Source organism: Oncorhynchus mykiss, chromosome 26 (assembly GCF_057628025.1).
Source record: "Oncorhynchus mykiss isolate SJ-2025 chromosome 26, ASM5762802v1, whole genome shotgun sequence".
In the NCBI taxonomy this organism is placed as follows: Eukaryota; Metazoa; Chordata; class Actinopteri; order Salmoniformes; family Salmonidae; genus Oncorhynchus; species Oncorhynchus mykiss.
In genome coordinates, this window is record NC_143047.1 from 45736356 (window position 1) to 45753218 (window position 16863).

Genomic DNA, 16863 nt, shown 5'->3' on the forward strand with positions numbered 1-16863 from the left:
TATTGTAGCAACATAAAGCCCTGTGGCTGTTCCTGTTGGATATTGTAGCAACAGAAAGCCCTGTGGCTGTTCCAGTGGATAATATAGCAACACAAAGCCCCGTGGCTGTTCCAGTTGGATATTGTAGCAACAGAAAGCCCCGTGGCTGTTCCAGTTGGATATTGTAGCAACAGAAAGCCCTGTGGCTGTTCCTGTTGGATATTGTAGCAACATAAAGCCCTGTGGCTGTTCCTGTTGGATATTGTAGCAACATAAAGCCCTGTGGCTGTTCCTGTTGGATATTATAGCAACAGAAAGCCCTGTGGCTGTTCCTGTTGGATATTGTAGCAACATAAAGCCCTGTGGCTGTTCCTGTTGGATATTGTAGCAGCGTCTAGGAGATGATGTGGAAGTTCACATCCTAGTCAATTATTTACGTACATAGTTGAATACATAATGCATTTATATTTGAAGGCAAAGTGGTGTTGATGTCTGAACGATGCTGCAGGGGATGATGTCTGAACGATGCTGCAGGGGATGGTGTCGGGTGTTTGGGTGGATGTGTTTATGCATTGTTATGATGGACTGTTGCCACGGTGATGTCATCTCATATATCCCATGATCCTCTCTTCCTCCCCAGTACTTCACCTGCCTGCTGCTGATTCTGATTGGTCAGGTGGCAGCCGGTGTACTCATCTACTTCCAGAAGGACCTGGTGAGTGATGTCACTTCCTGTTTACACCTGTTGTTGGTCGAGTTCAGGAAAGAGAAATGTCAGAAAAGTATGTAATTTTGTAATTCAGCAGACACACTTATCCACTGTGACTTACAGGAGCAATTAGGGTTAAGTGCCTTGCTCAAGGGCACATCGACAGATTTTTTTAACTAGTCAGCTCGGGGATTCGAACCAGCAATATTTTGGTTACTGGCCCAAAGCTCTTAACGGCCGCTGCTCTGAACCACTAGACTACATGTCTGTTCTACACGGTGTGTCTGTGCACCTGGACATTCCAGAATGTTGAACCCACCTGAACACAACCTGTTCTGAAGAAAATGACTCACTACACCCTTGAGACAACACCTTGTTCTGAGACTGATTACACCTTATTACTTTCAGTCAGAACACGCTACCAAAAGCTGTGTTAATGCATTCTATAGGACCAGAATAACATATACATTCTATAGGGCCAGAATAACACATACATTCTATAGGACAAGAACAACGTATACATTCTATAGGACCAGAACAACATATACATTCTACTGGACCAGAACAACATTCTATAGGACCAGAACAACATATACATTCTATAGGACCAGAATAACATATACATTCTACTGGACCAGAACCACATTCTATAGGACCAGAACAACATATACATTTTACTGGACCAGAACAACATTCTATAGGACCAGAACAACATATACATTCTACTGGACCAGAACAACATATACATTCTACTGGACCAGAATAACATATACATTCTACTGGACCAGAATAACATATACATTCTACTGGACCAGAAAAACATTCTATAGGACCAGAACAACATATACATTCTATAGGACCAGAATAACATATACATTCTACTGGACCAGAACCACATTCTACTGGACCAGAACAACATTCTATAGGACCAGAACAACATATACATTCTATAGGACCAGAATAACATATACATTCTACTGGACCAGAACAACATATACATTCTACTGGACCAGAACAACATATACATTCTACTGGACCAGAACAACATATACATTCTACTGGACCAGAATAACATTCTATAGGACCAGAATAACATTCTATAGGACCAGAATAACATGTACATTCTACTGGACCAGAACAACATATACATTCTATAGGACCAGAACAACATATACATTCTGTAGGGCCAGAATAACATATACATTCTGTAGGGCCAGAATAACATTCTACTGGACCAGAACAACATGTACATTCTATAGGACCAGAACAACATTCTATAGGACCAGAACAACATATACATTCTCTAGGGCCAGAACAACATATACATTCTATAGGACCAGAAGAACATTCTATAGGCCCAGAACAACATATACATTCTACTGGACCAGAACAACATTCTATAGGACCAGAATAACATATACATTCTACTGGACCAGAATAACATATACATTCTATAGGACCAGAAGAACATTCTATAGGACCAGAACAACATATACATTCTACTGGACCAGAACAACATATACATTCTATAGGACCAGAACAACATTCTATAGGACCAGAACAACATTCTACAGGACCAGAACAACATGTACATTCTACTGGACCAGAACAACATATACATTCTATAGGACCAGAACAACATTCTATAGGACCAGAACAACATTCTACTGGACCAGAACAACATATACATTCTATAGGACCAGAACAACATAGACTTGTAGAATAATAGGGAAGACATCAAAATGAAATAACACATATGGAACTAGGCACTAGTGTAGTGGTGGTGATTATTGTTTAAGGAGGCCTTGGCCCCAGGAGGACCAGAGGAAAGCCTGGCCAGGTGTGTGTCTGTCAATGAGAGGAAGTAAGCAGAGGGGTCAGAGAGAGGTGTGCATGTCGGTGAGGAGAGGGGTCAGAGAGAGAGGTGTGTGTCGGTGAGGAGAGGGGTCAGAGAGAGAGGTGACTGCTGCTCGTAGGAACACACTCACACCAGCTGGAGGGATGTGTGAACACAGATGTGGATAATTGGAGAAACATGCACACACACACACCTTCTATAACTTTCTAGCTGGTTTGGAATGACCTAGCAGATTGTAGCAGAAGATATAGACTTGTAATGGAACAGAACCCATCCTGGCTGGATAGGATAGTTTGGCTTGGTTCAGCCACCTCAACCACACACACACACACACACACACACACACACACACACACACACACACACACACACACACACACACACACACACTCTCTCCCAGTGGACCTGAAGGGAAACATCTGACTAGGAAACGCCGTAAAGCTGAAATCCACCTCTCAGACACAAATGTTGTGTGAGTCCCAAACGGCACCCTCTTCACTCTAGTACACTACTTAGGGAGGAGGATGCCATTTGGGACAGCCATATATATTATCCCTGATGTATCCCTGAAGTAGTACACTATATAGGGAAGAGGGTGCTGTTTGGGACAGCCATACATTTTATCCCTGAAGTAGTGCACTACTTAGGGAAGAGGGTGCTGTTTGGGACAGCCATAGATATTATCCCTGAAGTAGTACACTACTTAGGGAAGAGGGTGCTGTTTGGGACAGCCATAGATATTATCCCTGAAGTAGTACACTATATAGGAAAGAGGGTGTTGTTTGGGACAGCCATACATTTTATCCCTGAAGTAGTGCACTACTTAGGGAAGAGGGTGCTGTTTGGGACAGCCATAGATATTATCCCTGAAGTAGTACACTACTTAGGGAAGAGGGTGCTGTTTGGGACAGCCATAGATATTATCCCTGAAGTAGTACACTATATAGGAAAGAGGGTGTTGTTTGGGACAGCCATAGATATTATCCCTGAAGTAGTGCACTACTTAGGGAAGAGGGTGCTGTTTGGGACAGAAGCTTCCCTGAAGCTTCCTGCTTTTTGGATCTGAAATAGAACCAAGTCTGGATCTAACATTTAACATTCATTTTTTAAATTTTATTTCACCTTTATTTAACCAGGTAGGCCAGATCACCTTTATTTAACCAGGTAGGCCAGATCACCTTTATTTAACCAGGTAGACCAGATCACCTTTATTTAACCAGGTAGACCAGATCACCTTTATTTAACCAGGTAGATCAGATCACCTTTATTTAACCAGGTAGACCAGGTCACCTTTATTTAACCAGGTAGACCAGATCACCTTTATTTAACCAGGTAGACCAGATCACCTTTATTTAACCAGGTAGACCAGATCACCTTTATTTAACCAGGTAGATCAGATCACCTTTATTTAACCAGGTAGACAACAAGTTCTCATTTACAACTGCAACCTGGCCATGATAGAGCAAAGCAGTGCGACACAAACAACAACAGAGTTACACATGGAGTAAAACAAACTTACAGTCAATAACACAATAGAAAAGTCTATATACAGTGAGTGCAAATGAGGTAAGGCAATAAATAGGCCACAGTGGCAAAGTAATTACAATTTAGCAATTAAACACTGGAGTGACAGATGTGCAGATGATGAATGTGTAAGTAGAGATACTGGGATGAATATATATAATAACAGTATGGGGATGAGGTAGTTGAGTGGGCTGTTTACAGATGGGCTATTTACAGATGGGCTGTGTACAGGTACAGTGATCTGTGAGCTGCTCTGACAGCCGATGCTTAAAGTTAGTGAGGGAGGATGTGCGTCTCCAGCTTCAGGGATTTAGGTAGGTAGGAAGGGAGATATGATCCTCCCCTACCACCACACTGAGGCCTCTCCCTACCACCACACTGAGGCCTCTCCCTACCACCACACTGAGGCCTCTCCAGATGTGCGTCTCCAATGGGATTTTACAGCATCAGCCGGCGGCTGCAGCCTCTCTGCCAGATGGACAAGACTGGACATGTTGCTGCTTCAGTACTTTAAACAAGATCTGATTTCTCAGTAATACTCTGTTCACTATAACTAAGCATTTCAACACAACAGACATGTTCAAATCATGTAGCTAACCACGCTGGGCCCGCCGCTGGGCCCGCCGCTGGGCCCGTCGCTGGGCCCGCCGCTGGGCCCGCCGCTGGGCCTACGGTTGAGAAGGAGGTGAGGATATAGGAAGTGAGGAGATGGGAAGCGAGGAATGTTGGAAAGGCTCCTTGAGAGAGCACATGTCTCACCATAGGAAGACATGCCAGGTCTCCCTTCTGACCTCAATGAGACTTCCTGGTTCAATAAACGCGTTTCAACAACCATCGAACATGAACTTCCTGTCGCTCTGCTCTTTAACGACACACACCTGAAAGCTTTTAGGGTGGCAGAAAAAAACTCTGACCCAAATGTAGCCCCTTTCCCTATATAATGCACTACTTTTGACTGGAGCCCTATTCCCTATATAGTGCACTACTTTTGACTGGAGCCCTATTCCCTATATAGTGCACTACTTTTGACTGGAGCCCTATTCCCTATATAGTGCACTACTTTTGACTGGAGCCCTATTCCCTATATAGTGCACTACTTTTGACTGGAGCCCTATTCCCTATATAGTGCACTACTTTTGACTGGAGCCCTATACACCCTTGTTAAAAGTAGTGCACTATAAAGGGAATAGGGTGCCATTTGGGAGAGAGAGCCTCTTTATCTGCCCTGATTCAACAGAGAAGGAAAGGGGAGGGGTCAGAGATGAGTGGGAGGGGTCAGAGATGAGTGGGAGGGGTCAGAGATGAGTGGGAGGGGTGAGGGATGAGTGGGAGGGGTCAGAGATGAGTGGGAGGGGTCAGAGATGAGTGGGAGGGGTCAGAGATGAGTGGCAGGGGTCAGGGATGAGTGGGAGGGGTCAGGGATGAGTGGAAGGGGTCAGGGATGAGTGGGAGGGGTCAGAGATGAGTGGAAGGGGTCAGGGATGAGTGGGAGGGGTCAGGGATGAGTGGGAGGGGTCAGGGATGAGTGGGAGGGGTCAGGGATGAGTGGGAGGGGTCAGAGATGAGTGGGAGGGGTCAGAGATGAGTGGGAGGGGTCAGAGATGAGTGGGAGCCGTAACATCTACACATTACAAAACAATGCTAGTTTTCAATAGTCAGGGATATTTTTCTACAGGAATTTACTCAGATTTATTCAACTGATTTGTATCTCTAGTTCTGGGCATTGTATTTTCTCTCCAGGTTTTGTGTTTGTGTTTAGAAACTTTTAGAGTAGTTTAGAAACCAACACTGGCTGTCTGATTTGACTCATTGAATGACTGGTTTACTGACTGGTTTCCCCCCCCCCTTTTCTCTCTCTCGTCTGTCTCTGTGTCTCTCTGTCTCTCTCTGTCTCAGCTAAATAAGGAGATGTCCAACATCGTGACCCAGATCCTGAGCAACTACCCTGGCAAGAACAGCACCACCGAGCAGGCCTGGGATTACATACAGAGGACGGTGAGAGGAGAGCACAGATCTAGGATCATCTTCCCTTAACTCTAACCATTTAGAACTACGGGGGGAGGGGGGGGTATTTTGACTTGCAACGGAGGTCAATTCCAACCAGTTCAAAAGTCACCACACCAGTCGACCAAAAGTGGTTTAACAGGACCTGTAGTTTTTACGGTAAAGTCACCACACCAGTCGACCAAAAGAGGTTTAACAGGACCTGTAGTTTTTACGGTAAAGTCACCACACCAGTCGACCAAAAGAGGTTTAACAGGACCTGTAGTTTTTACGGTAAAGTCACCACACCAGTCGACCAAAAGAGGTTTAACAGGACCTGTAGTTTTTACGGTAAAGTCACCACACCAGTCGACCAAAAGAGGTTTAACAGGACCTGTAGTTTTTACGGTAAAGTCACCACACCAGTCGACCAAAAGAGGTTTAACAGGACCTGTAGTTTTTACGGTAAAGTCACCACACCAGTCGACCAAAAGAGGTTTAACAGGACCTGTAGTTTTTACGGTAAAGTCACCACACCCGTCGACCAAAAGAGGTTTAACAGGACCTGTAGTTTTTACGGTCAAGTCACCACACCAGTCGACCAAAAGAGGTTTAACAGGACCTGTAGTTTTTACGGTAAAGTCACCACACCAGTCGACAAAAAGAGGTTTAACAGGACCTGTAGTTTTTACGGTAAAGTCACCACACCAGTCGACCAAAAGAGGTTTAACAGGACCTGTAGTTTTTACGGTAAAGTCACCACACCAGTCGACCAAAAGAGGTTTAACAGGACCTGTAGTTTTTACGGTAAAGTCACCACACCCGTCGACCAAAAGAGGTTTAACAGGACCTGTAGTTTTTACGGTCAAGTGGTGTAAAATGTAATAAAATACAATGAATCTTATCCGTTCAATTGAAAATAATTGTCAGTTTCCTGAAGTGAAACAAACCGTCTGATGTAAGAAGTCTAGGGTGTGAGGCGGGTGGTGAGGCGGGTGGTGAGGCGGGTGGTGAGGCGGGTATAAGGCTCTCTGTACAGAAATTAGACTTGTGTCATTTGACGCACGTCATAAAAGACATCTAAATGGATTGTTCAGTGGAGCCGAACCACAGCTGTTAGAAAGGGATTGTTCAGTGGAGCCGAACCACAGCTGTTAGAAAGGGATTGTTCAGTGGAGCCAAACCACAGCTGTTAGAAAGGGATTGTTCAGTGGAGCCAAACCACAGCTGTTAGAAAGGGATTGTTCAGTGGAGCCGAACCACAGCTGTTAGAAAGGGATTGTTCAGTGGAGCCAAACCACAGCTGTTAGAAAGGGATTGTTCAGTGGAGCCAAACCACAGCTGTTAGAAAGGGATTGTTCAGTGGAGCCAAACCACAGCTGTTAGAAAGGGATTGTTCAGTGGAGCCGAACCACAGCTGTTAGAAAGGGATTGTTCAGTGGAGCCAAACCACAGCTGTTAGAAAGGGATTGTTCAGTGGAGCCAAACCACAGCTGTTAGAAAGGGATTGTTCAGTGGAGCCAAACCACAGCTGTAAGAAAGGGATTGTTCAGTGGAGCCAAACCACAGCTGTTAGAAAGGGATTGTTCAGTGGAGCCAAACCACAGCTGTTAGAAAGGGATTGTTCAGTGGAGCCAAACCACAGCTGTTAGAAAGGGATTGTTCAGTGGAGCCAAACCACAGCTGTTAGAAAGGGATTGTTCAGTGGAGCCAAACCACAGCTGTTAGAAAGGGATTGTTCAGTGGAGCCAAACCACAGCTGTTAGAAAGGGATTGTTCAGTGGAGCCGAACCACAGCTGTTAGAAAGGGATTGTTCAGTGGAGCCAAACCACAGCTGTTAGAAAGGGATTGTTCAGTGGAGCCAAACCACAGCTGTTAGAAAGGGATTGTTCAGTGGAGCCGAACCACAGCTGTTAGAAAGGGATTGTTCAGTGAAGCCAAACCACAGCTGTTAGAAAGGGATTGTTCAGTGGAGCCAAACCACAGCTGTTAGAAAGGGATTGTTCAGTGGAGCCGAACCACAGCGGTTAGAAAGGGATTGTTCAGTGGAGCCAAACCACAGCTGTTAGAAAGGGATTGTTCAGTGGAGCCGAACCACAGCGGTTAGAAAGGGATTGTTCAGTGGAGCCAAACCACAGCTGTTAGAAATGGACACGACGGCCTTTACGCTCTTAAAGCTCCGTCCGTCTGGAAAAGGTGATTTCAAATAAAGGAAGTGGAGAAAACTCCACCTCTCAGCTCCTTGTAAATGCCTTCAGCAGCTTCAACATTGTCCTAAGTTCATTGTAAAACAATACTTACAGTATAGGGTTGCTAGTCAGCGTTGATCTATCTGAAAAACGACTGGACTTCTTGGGGTTCCCCTCTCATTCTCTCTCTGGACATGTTTCCTCTCTATTATTGTCTACCTTTAATCACTCCTCTCCTCTCTCGCTCTCTCTCCCCCCCTCTCTCGCTCTCTCTCTCCCCTCTCTCGCTCTCTCTCTCCCCCCTCTCGCTCTCTCTCTCCCCCCTCTCTCACACTCTCTCCCCCCCTCTCTCGCTCTCTCTCTCGCTCTCTCTCCCCCCCTCTCTCGCTCTCTCTCCCCCCCTCTCTCGCTCTCTCTCCCCCCCTCTCTCTCCCCCCCTCTCTCGCTCTCTCTCCCCCCTCTCTCGCTCTCTCTCCCCCACTCTCTCGCTCTCTCATCACTCTCTCTTTGTCTATGTCTCCCCTTTCGCTCTCTCTACCTCCCCCTTCTCTCTCTCATCCCCTCTCTCCTTCCCTCCGTCCATCCCCCTCTCTCTCCAGATGGAGTGTTGTGGATGGAGTGGTCTTATGGACTGGCATGCTAATGCTGTCATAGTGAACAGTTCCCAGCTGTTGTTCCCGTGTTCCTGTCAGAACGTGTCTCTGGTTGAGGGTAACAACTCCTCCTTCGACAGTGGTTTCTGTGAGGCGCAGTCACTTGATTGGCCCGTCTACGACAGGGTAAGACCTCTTCATATATAAGTTGATTGATTGATTGGTTGATTGATTGAGAGAACACTCCTACATTAGAGGCTTGTCATTGTGCTACACGTGTTTCAGTACTCCATGGAAGTCTGTTCCATTGAAATATGGTCACAGTGTTTGACTCCATCACTGAATTACTTACAACATGAACATCACTCAACACCACCCTCATCTGTTAATATATTGGACTGTGTCTGTCTGTCGCTGTCTGTCGCTGTCTGTCTGTGTCTGTCGCTCTCGCTGTCTGTCGCTGTCTGTCGCTGTCTGTCTGTCGCTCTCTGTCTGTCTGTCGCTCTCTCTGTCTGTCTGTCGCTCTCTCTGTCTGTCTGTCGCTCTCTCTGTCTGTCTGTCTGTCTGTCTGTCTGTCTGTCTGTCCTTCTGTCCCTTAGGGCTGTAACTCCAGTGTAGAGAGCTGGCTGTTTGCCAACGTTGGAGTGATCCTGGGGGTCTGCCTGGGAGTGGCTGTCATCGAGGTAAAGAACAACATATACATTCTATAGGACCAGAACAACTAATACATTCTATAGAACCAGAACAACTAATACATTCTATAGAACCAGAACAACATTCTATAGGACCAGAACAACTATTACATTCTACTGTACCAGAACAACATATACATTCTATAGGACCAGAACAACTAATACATTCTATAGGACCAGAACAACATATACATTCTATAGGACCAGAACAACATTCTATAGGACCAGAACAACATATACATTCTATAGGACCAGAACAACTAATACATTCTATAGGACCAGAACAACTAATACATTCTATAGGACCAGAACAACTAATACATTCTATAGAACCAGAACAACATATACATTCTATAGGACCAGAACAACATTCTACTGGACCAGAACAACATTCTATAGGACCAGAACAACATATACATTCTATAGGACCAGAACAACATATACATTCTATAGGACCAGAACAACATTCTATAGGACCAGAACAACATATACATTCTACTGTACCAGAACAACATATACATTCTATAGGACCAGAACAACATTCTACTGGACCAGAATAACATTCTATAGAACCAGAACAACTAATACATTCTACTGTACCAGAACAACATATACATTCTATAGGACCAGAACAACATTCTATAGGACCAGAACAACATTCTACTGGACCAGAACAACATATACATTCTATAGGACCAGAACAACTAATACATTCTATAGAACCAGAACAACTAATACATTCTACTGTACCAGAACAACATATACATTCTATAGGACCAGAACAACATTCTACTGGACCAGAACAACATATACATTCTATAGGACCAGAACAACATATACATTCTATAGGACCAGAACAACTAATACATTCTATAGAACCAGAACAACTAATACATTCTATAGAACCAGAACAACTAATACATTCTACTGTACCAGAACAACATATACATTCTATAGGACCAGAACAACATTCTATAGAACCAGAACAACTAATACATTCTATAGAACCAGAACAACTAATACATTCTACTGGACCAGAACAACATGTACATTCTATAGGACCAGAACAACATTCTATAGGACCAGAACAACATATACATTCTACTGGACCAGAACAACATTCTATAGGACCAGAACAACATATACATTCTATAGGACCAGAACAACATATACATTCTATAGGACCAGAACAACATTCTATAGGACCAGAACAACATTCTAGAGTACCAGAATAACATATACATTCTACTGGACCAGAACAACATTCTATAGGACCAGAATAACATGTACATTCTACTGGACCAGAACAACATGTACATTCTATAGGACCAGAACAACATTCTATAGGACCAGAACAACATTCTATAGGACCAGAATAACATATACATTCTACTGGACCAGAACAACATTCTATAGGACCAGAATAACATGTACATTCTACTGGACCAGAACAACATGTACATTCTATAGGACCAGAACAACATTCTATAGGACCAGAACAACATTCTATAGGACCAGAATAACATATACATTCTACTGGACCAGAACAACATTCTATAGGACCATAATAACATGTACATTTTATAGGACCAGAACAACTAATACATTCTACTGGACCAGAACAACATGTACATTCTATAGGACCAGAACAACATTCTATAGGACCAGAATAACATATACATTCTATAGGACCAGAACAACATTCTATAGGACCAGAATAACATGTACATTCTATAGAACCAGAACAACTAATACATTCTATAGAACCAGAACAACTAATACATTCTATAGAACCAGAACAACTAATACATTCTACTGTACCAGAACAACATATACATTCTATAGGACCAGAACAACATATACATTCTATAGGACCAGAACAACATATACATTCTATAGGACCAGAACAACTAATACATTCTATAGAACCAGAACAACTAATACATTCTATAGAACCAGAACAACTAATACATTCTACTGTACCAGAACAACATATACATTCTATAGGACCAGAACAACATTCTATAGAACCAGAACAACTAATACATTCTATAGAACCAGAACAACTAATACATTCTACTGGACCAGAACAACATGTACATTCTATAGGACCAGAACAACATATACCTTCTACTGGACCAGAACAACATTCTATAGGACCAGAACAACATATACATTCTATAGGACCAGAACAACATATACATTCTATAGGACCAGAACAACATTCTATAGGACCAGAACAACTAATACATTCTACTGGACCAGAACAACATATACATTCTATAGGACCAGAACAACATATACATTCTATAGGACCAGAACAACATATAAATTCTACTGGACCAGAACAACATTCTATAGGACCAGAATAACATATACATTCTACTGGACCAGAACAACATTCTATAGGACCAGAACAACTAATACATTCTGCTGGACCAGAACAACATGTACATTCTACTGGACCAGAACAACATTCTACTGGACCAGAACAACATTCTACTGGACCAGAACAACATTATACTGGACCAGAACAACATTATACTGGACCAGAACAACATTCTACTGGACCAGAACAACATTCTACTGGACCAGAACAACATTCTACTGGACCAGAACAACTAATACATTCTACCTGACCAGAACAACATGTACATTATATAGGACCAGAACAACATATACATTATATAGGACCAGAATAACATATACATTCTACTGGACCAGAACAACATTCTATAGGACCAGAGCAACTAATACATTCTACTGGACCAGAACAACCTGTACATTCTACTGGACCAGAACAACATTCTACTGGACCAGAACAACATTCTATAGGGCCAGAATAACATTCTATAGGACCAGAATAACATGTACATTCTACTGGACCAGAACAACATGTACATTCTATAGGACCAGAACAACATTCTATAGGACCAGAACAACATTCTAAAGGACCAGAATAACATATACATTCTACTGGACCAGAACAACATTCTATAGGACCATAATAACATGTACATTTTATAGGACCAGAACAACTAATACATTCTACTGGACCAGAACAACATGTACATTCTATAGGACCAGAACAACATTCTATAGGACCAGAATAACATATACATTCTATAGGACCAGAACAACATTCTATAGGACCAGAATAACATGTACATTCTATAGAACCAGAACAACTAATACATTCTATAGAACCAGAACAACTAATACATTCTATAGAACCAGAACAACTAATACATTCTACTGTACCAGAACAACATATACATTCTATAGGACCAGAACAACATATACATTCTATAGGACCAGAACAACATATACATTCTATAGGACCAGAACAACTAATACATTCTATAGAACCAGAACAACTAATACATTCTACTGTACCAGAACAACATATACATTCTATAGGACCAGAACAACATTCTATAGAACCAGAACAACTAATACATTCTATAGAACCAGAACAACTAATACATTCTACTGGACCAGAACAACATGTACATTCTATAGGACCAGAACAACATATACCTTCTACTGGACCAGAACAACATTCTATAGGACCAGAACAACATATACATTCTATAGGACCAGAACAACATATACATTCTATAGGACCAGAACAACATTCTATAGGACCAGAACAACTAATACATTCTACTGGACCAGAACAACATATACATTCTATAGGACCAGAACAACATATACATTCTATAGAACCAGAACAACATATACATTCTATAGGACCAGAACAACATATAAATTCTACTGGACCAGAACAACATTCTATAGGACCAGAATAACATATACATTCTACTGGACCAGAACAACATTCTATAGGACCAGAACAACTAATACATTCTGCTGGACCAGAACAACATGTACATTCTACTGGACCAGAACAACATTCTATAGGACCAGAACAACTAATACATTCTGCTGGACCAGAACAACATGTACATTCTACTGGACCAGAACAACATTCTACTGGACCAGAACAACATTATACTGGACCAGAACAACATTATACTGGACCAGAACAACATTCTACTGGACCAGAACAACATTCTACTGGACCAGAACAACTAATACATTCTACCTGACCAGAACAACATGTACATTATATAGGACCAGAACAACATATACATTCTATAGGACCAGAACAACATATACATTCTACTGGACCAGAACAACATTCTATAGGACCAGAATGACATATACATTCTACTGGACCAGAACAACATTCTATAGGACCAGAGCAACTAATACATTCTACTGGACCAGAACAACATTCTACTGGACCAGAACAACATTCTATAGGGCCAGAACAACATATACATTCTATAGGACCAGAACAACATATACATTCTATAGAATCGGTTAGGCAGGTCTCTCAGCCAGACAGGTCTCTCAGCCAGACAGATATATATCATTAAGAGGAATAAATGCCCGTCAGAAACAGCTTCTGACCTCTGACTTAATCCACGTGACTTCCAAGACAGCAGCTCTTGTTTTTCAATGTATGAGGACACTTCCTGCTACAGGAGCGTACATTGATCACAGCTATTGAGAGAACCCTCCTGAGAGGCTTTAGATGTAGTGATACTGTTAACCTGACCTCTAACCTCTGACCTCTACCCTCTGCTTTCCACAGCTCCTGGGTATGATCCTGTCCATAGGGCTGTGTAAGAGCGTACACACTGAGGATTACACCAAAGTGCCAAAGTACTGAAGATGATGACGGGGGACGCTATGACACACACACACACACACACACACGCGCGCGTTCAATGTTTATTTGCTTTCATTTTTTTGTTTAATTTGTTTTTTGTTTTTGTTTGTATTTTTGGGGGGAGGCACTTGTGTCTTTTCTCTCAGTCCAGTTTCCATCGGAGCACTTTAGAGACTGTAGTTATGGATTAGAGAGGAAGACGAGAGCAGACCGGGTCACAGAGACAAACAGGAAAGAGAGATGTGGAGAAAGTGAGGACAGGAAGCGTGAAGAGAGGACAGAGAAGACGAGGATGTAGAAAGAGATGGAGGGTCGTCTCCTACCCTCGGCAGATGCAGTCTACCACATCCTTGACTTCTGGGGAAAGATCAATTTTATCATCAGGAATCAATCGTGATCGGCGTTGTTTGTCAGCTCTCATAGGGTCCAATCCTAACTTCATATATGCATGGGTAACTTTCATGTTTTGAAAATGTAAAAATTTGAGATTTTCAATTGGAGATTTGTGAAAATGTGAGTTGCGTTCACAGATCTCAAGTTCGGTCTACGGTTGTTATTGAGTTGACCTGACTAGAAGATGAAGAGTTCGGGTTATTGGACTCCTGGGAAATAAACAACGTTTTTTTTTTTTTTTTTCTGTTCTTCCGTGTTCAGTGAGGAGTTATGCATTTTTGTTTGTTGTAGTACCTTGTATATAATTTAGTTTGGTATTTCGTGAGCCTCTGAATCTGCGTTTTTTTTTCATGTATCTGTATATGTTTTCTTTTCCATGTATTTCATTTTTTTTTTGGTGCAGTTTTGATATTTTTCTTGATAATTTTGTTTAAAGTAATAGGAATAATGAGATACTAAAGAGGACCAAGATTCTGCTACTTTAAAGTAAGGGGGGGGGGGGGGGCTTGGCCCGTAGGGGGGGGGCTTCCCCGACTGGTGGCCCACAGGGGATATTATTTGCTGCCCTACGTTTTCTGAGCTAGATATATATATATATATATATATATATATATATATGTAAATCTGTTCTATAGTATTCCCACGCGTAACAGAGGGATATATGTGACTGTATACAAATCTAAGCAAGCTTTGAAATTATTAAGTTTTTAAGTTAAATATTATATCTATTTGGTCTTCTTGAGGTCAATTTTCAGTCTACAAATGATTTGTGTTCCGGCACCATCCGCTCAAGAAACAAATCATCCCTCTGCTGAATCTAGTGAATGACTGCTCTTAAAGGGGCTGCGCTCTTAATTATCCCCCTTGTGAATGACTGCTCTTAAAGGGGCTGCGCTCTTAATTATCCCCCTCCCATAGTGGCAAAGAAAGTCTCAGTTTACAATTATCTTTTGATGACAAACGGAATACTTTGTTATGAATTTTATGTTGATTGTGGCATCTTTTCGGGTTGTGAGTTACTCTGAAGCTTTTCATCTTTTTTTTGTGATGACGGCTTTCACGTAAATATCTAATTTTCCTTCAGAAGACAAACATACGTGTTTCGTTAAGAAATGAACCATTTTGTTTTAACCCTGACCCTGACCTTTTTCTGTGAGTGAAGAGCAAATTTAAATAACAGAAGCTGGGTTCTGTTTTTTGTTAAGAAGAGAAACGTCCGTTTTGTTCTTGAGAAAAGATCCATTTTGGACCAGAAATTCTTTATGTACAGTAAATCATTCCGAATGAAATTCATGTATATTTTTTAACATTGAATTAAGGTTTTTGTTTTATATTTAGGCTTTTCCTCTTTTGTTTTGTTGTCTGATTTGATAACCTTTGACCTTGGAGTCATTTTTTATTTTTTTTACCGGTAGGACTATTAATTTAGAACTTGATGAACTTCTGTCTACTAGCTTGATCAGTCGACGTATACTCACCCCCATTGACTCTGTTTTGATTTGGTCAATAAACATTGAATAAGACTGACTTATATGTGTCTGTCGATTTCTCCAGAGAATCATATCTGAGAAACATGTAGCATGCTATTCCCCCTGAAAAAGAGAATATGGTGGTCGCCAAAAGAAGTGGCGGTTCAGATATAGGTACAACTATCCAGTTAGAGAGAACCAGTAAGAGACAGGGACACAATTCACACGTTATCACCACACACACACACACAGCAAACAGGAAGAGGAGACTAGTAGAAGTCCCCAGTGTTTTAATGGTTAAAGATGCGCTGAACACCAGTCAGAGAGAGTCCAGAAGAAAGAGTGTCCATGTTGGAAAGATGCACTGAACACCAGTCAGAAGGAGTGTCCATGTTGGAAAGATGCACTGAACACCAGTCAGAAGGAGTGTCCATGTTGGAAAGATGCGCTGAACACCAGCCAGAGAGAGTCCAGAAGGAGTGTCCATGTTGGAAAGATGTGCTGAATACCAGTCAGAGAGAGTCCAGAAGGAGTGTCCATGTTGGAAAGATGTGCTGAATACCAGTCAGAGAGAGTCCAGAAGGAGTGTCCATGTTGGAAAGATGTGCTGAACACCAGTCAGAGACAGTCCAGAAGGAGTGTCCATGTTGGAAAGATGCGCTGAACACCAGTCAGAGAGAGTCCAGAAGAAGTGTCCATGTTGGAAAGGATCCAGATGAGGAGGACAGGAGT

General features: G+C 42.2%; 1 protein-coding gene across 1 annotated transcript in view; it reads left to right on the forward strand.

Moving 5' to 3' along the window:
- Positions 1–16189, forward strand: part of LOC110526874 (CD82 antigen) — a 62997-nt gene extending 46808 nt beyond the window's left edge. Inside the window, exons 5-9 of the mRNA XM_036963846.2 lie at positions 620–694; positions 5967–6065; positions 8843–9022; positions 9436–9519; positions 14192–16189. Coding sequence (XP_036819741.1) covers positions 620–694; positions 5967–6065; positions 8843–9022; positions 9436–9519; positions 14192–14269 — 516 coding nt within the window. The 3' untranslated portion in view covers positions 14270–16189. The remainder of the gene's footprint in view (positions 1–619; positions 695–5966; positions 6066–8842; positions 9023–9435; positions 9520–14191) is intronic.
- The last annotated feature ends 674 nt before the right edge of the window (positions 16190–16863 follow it).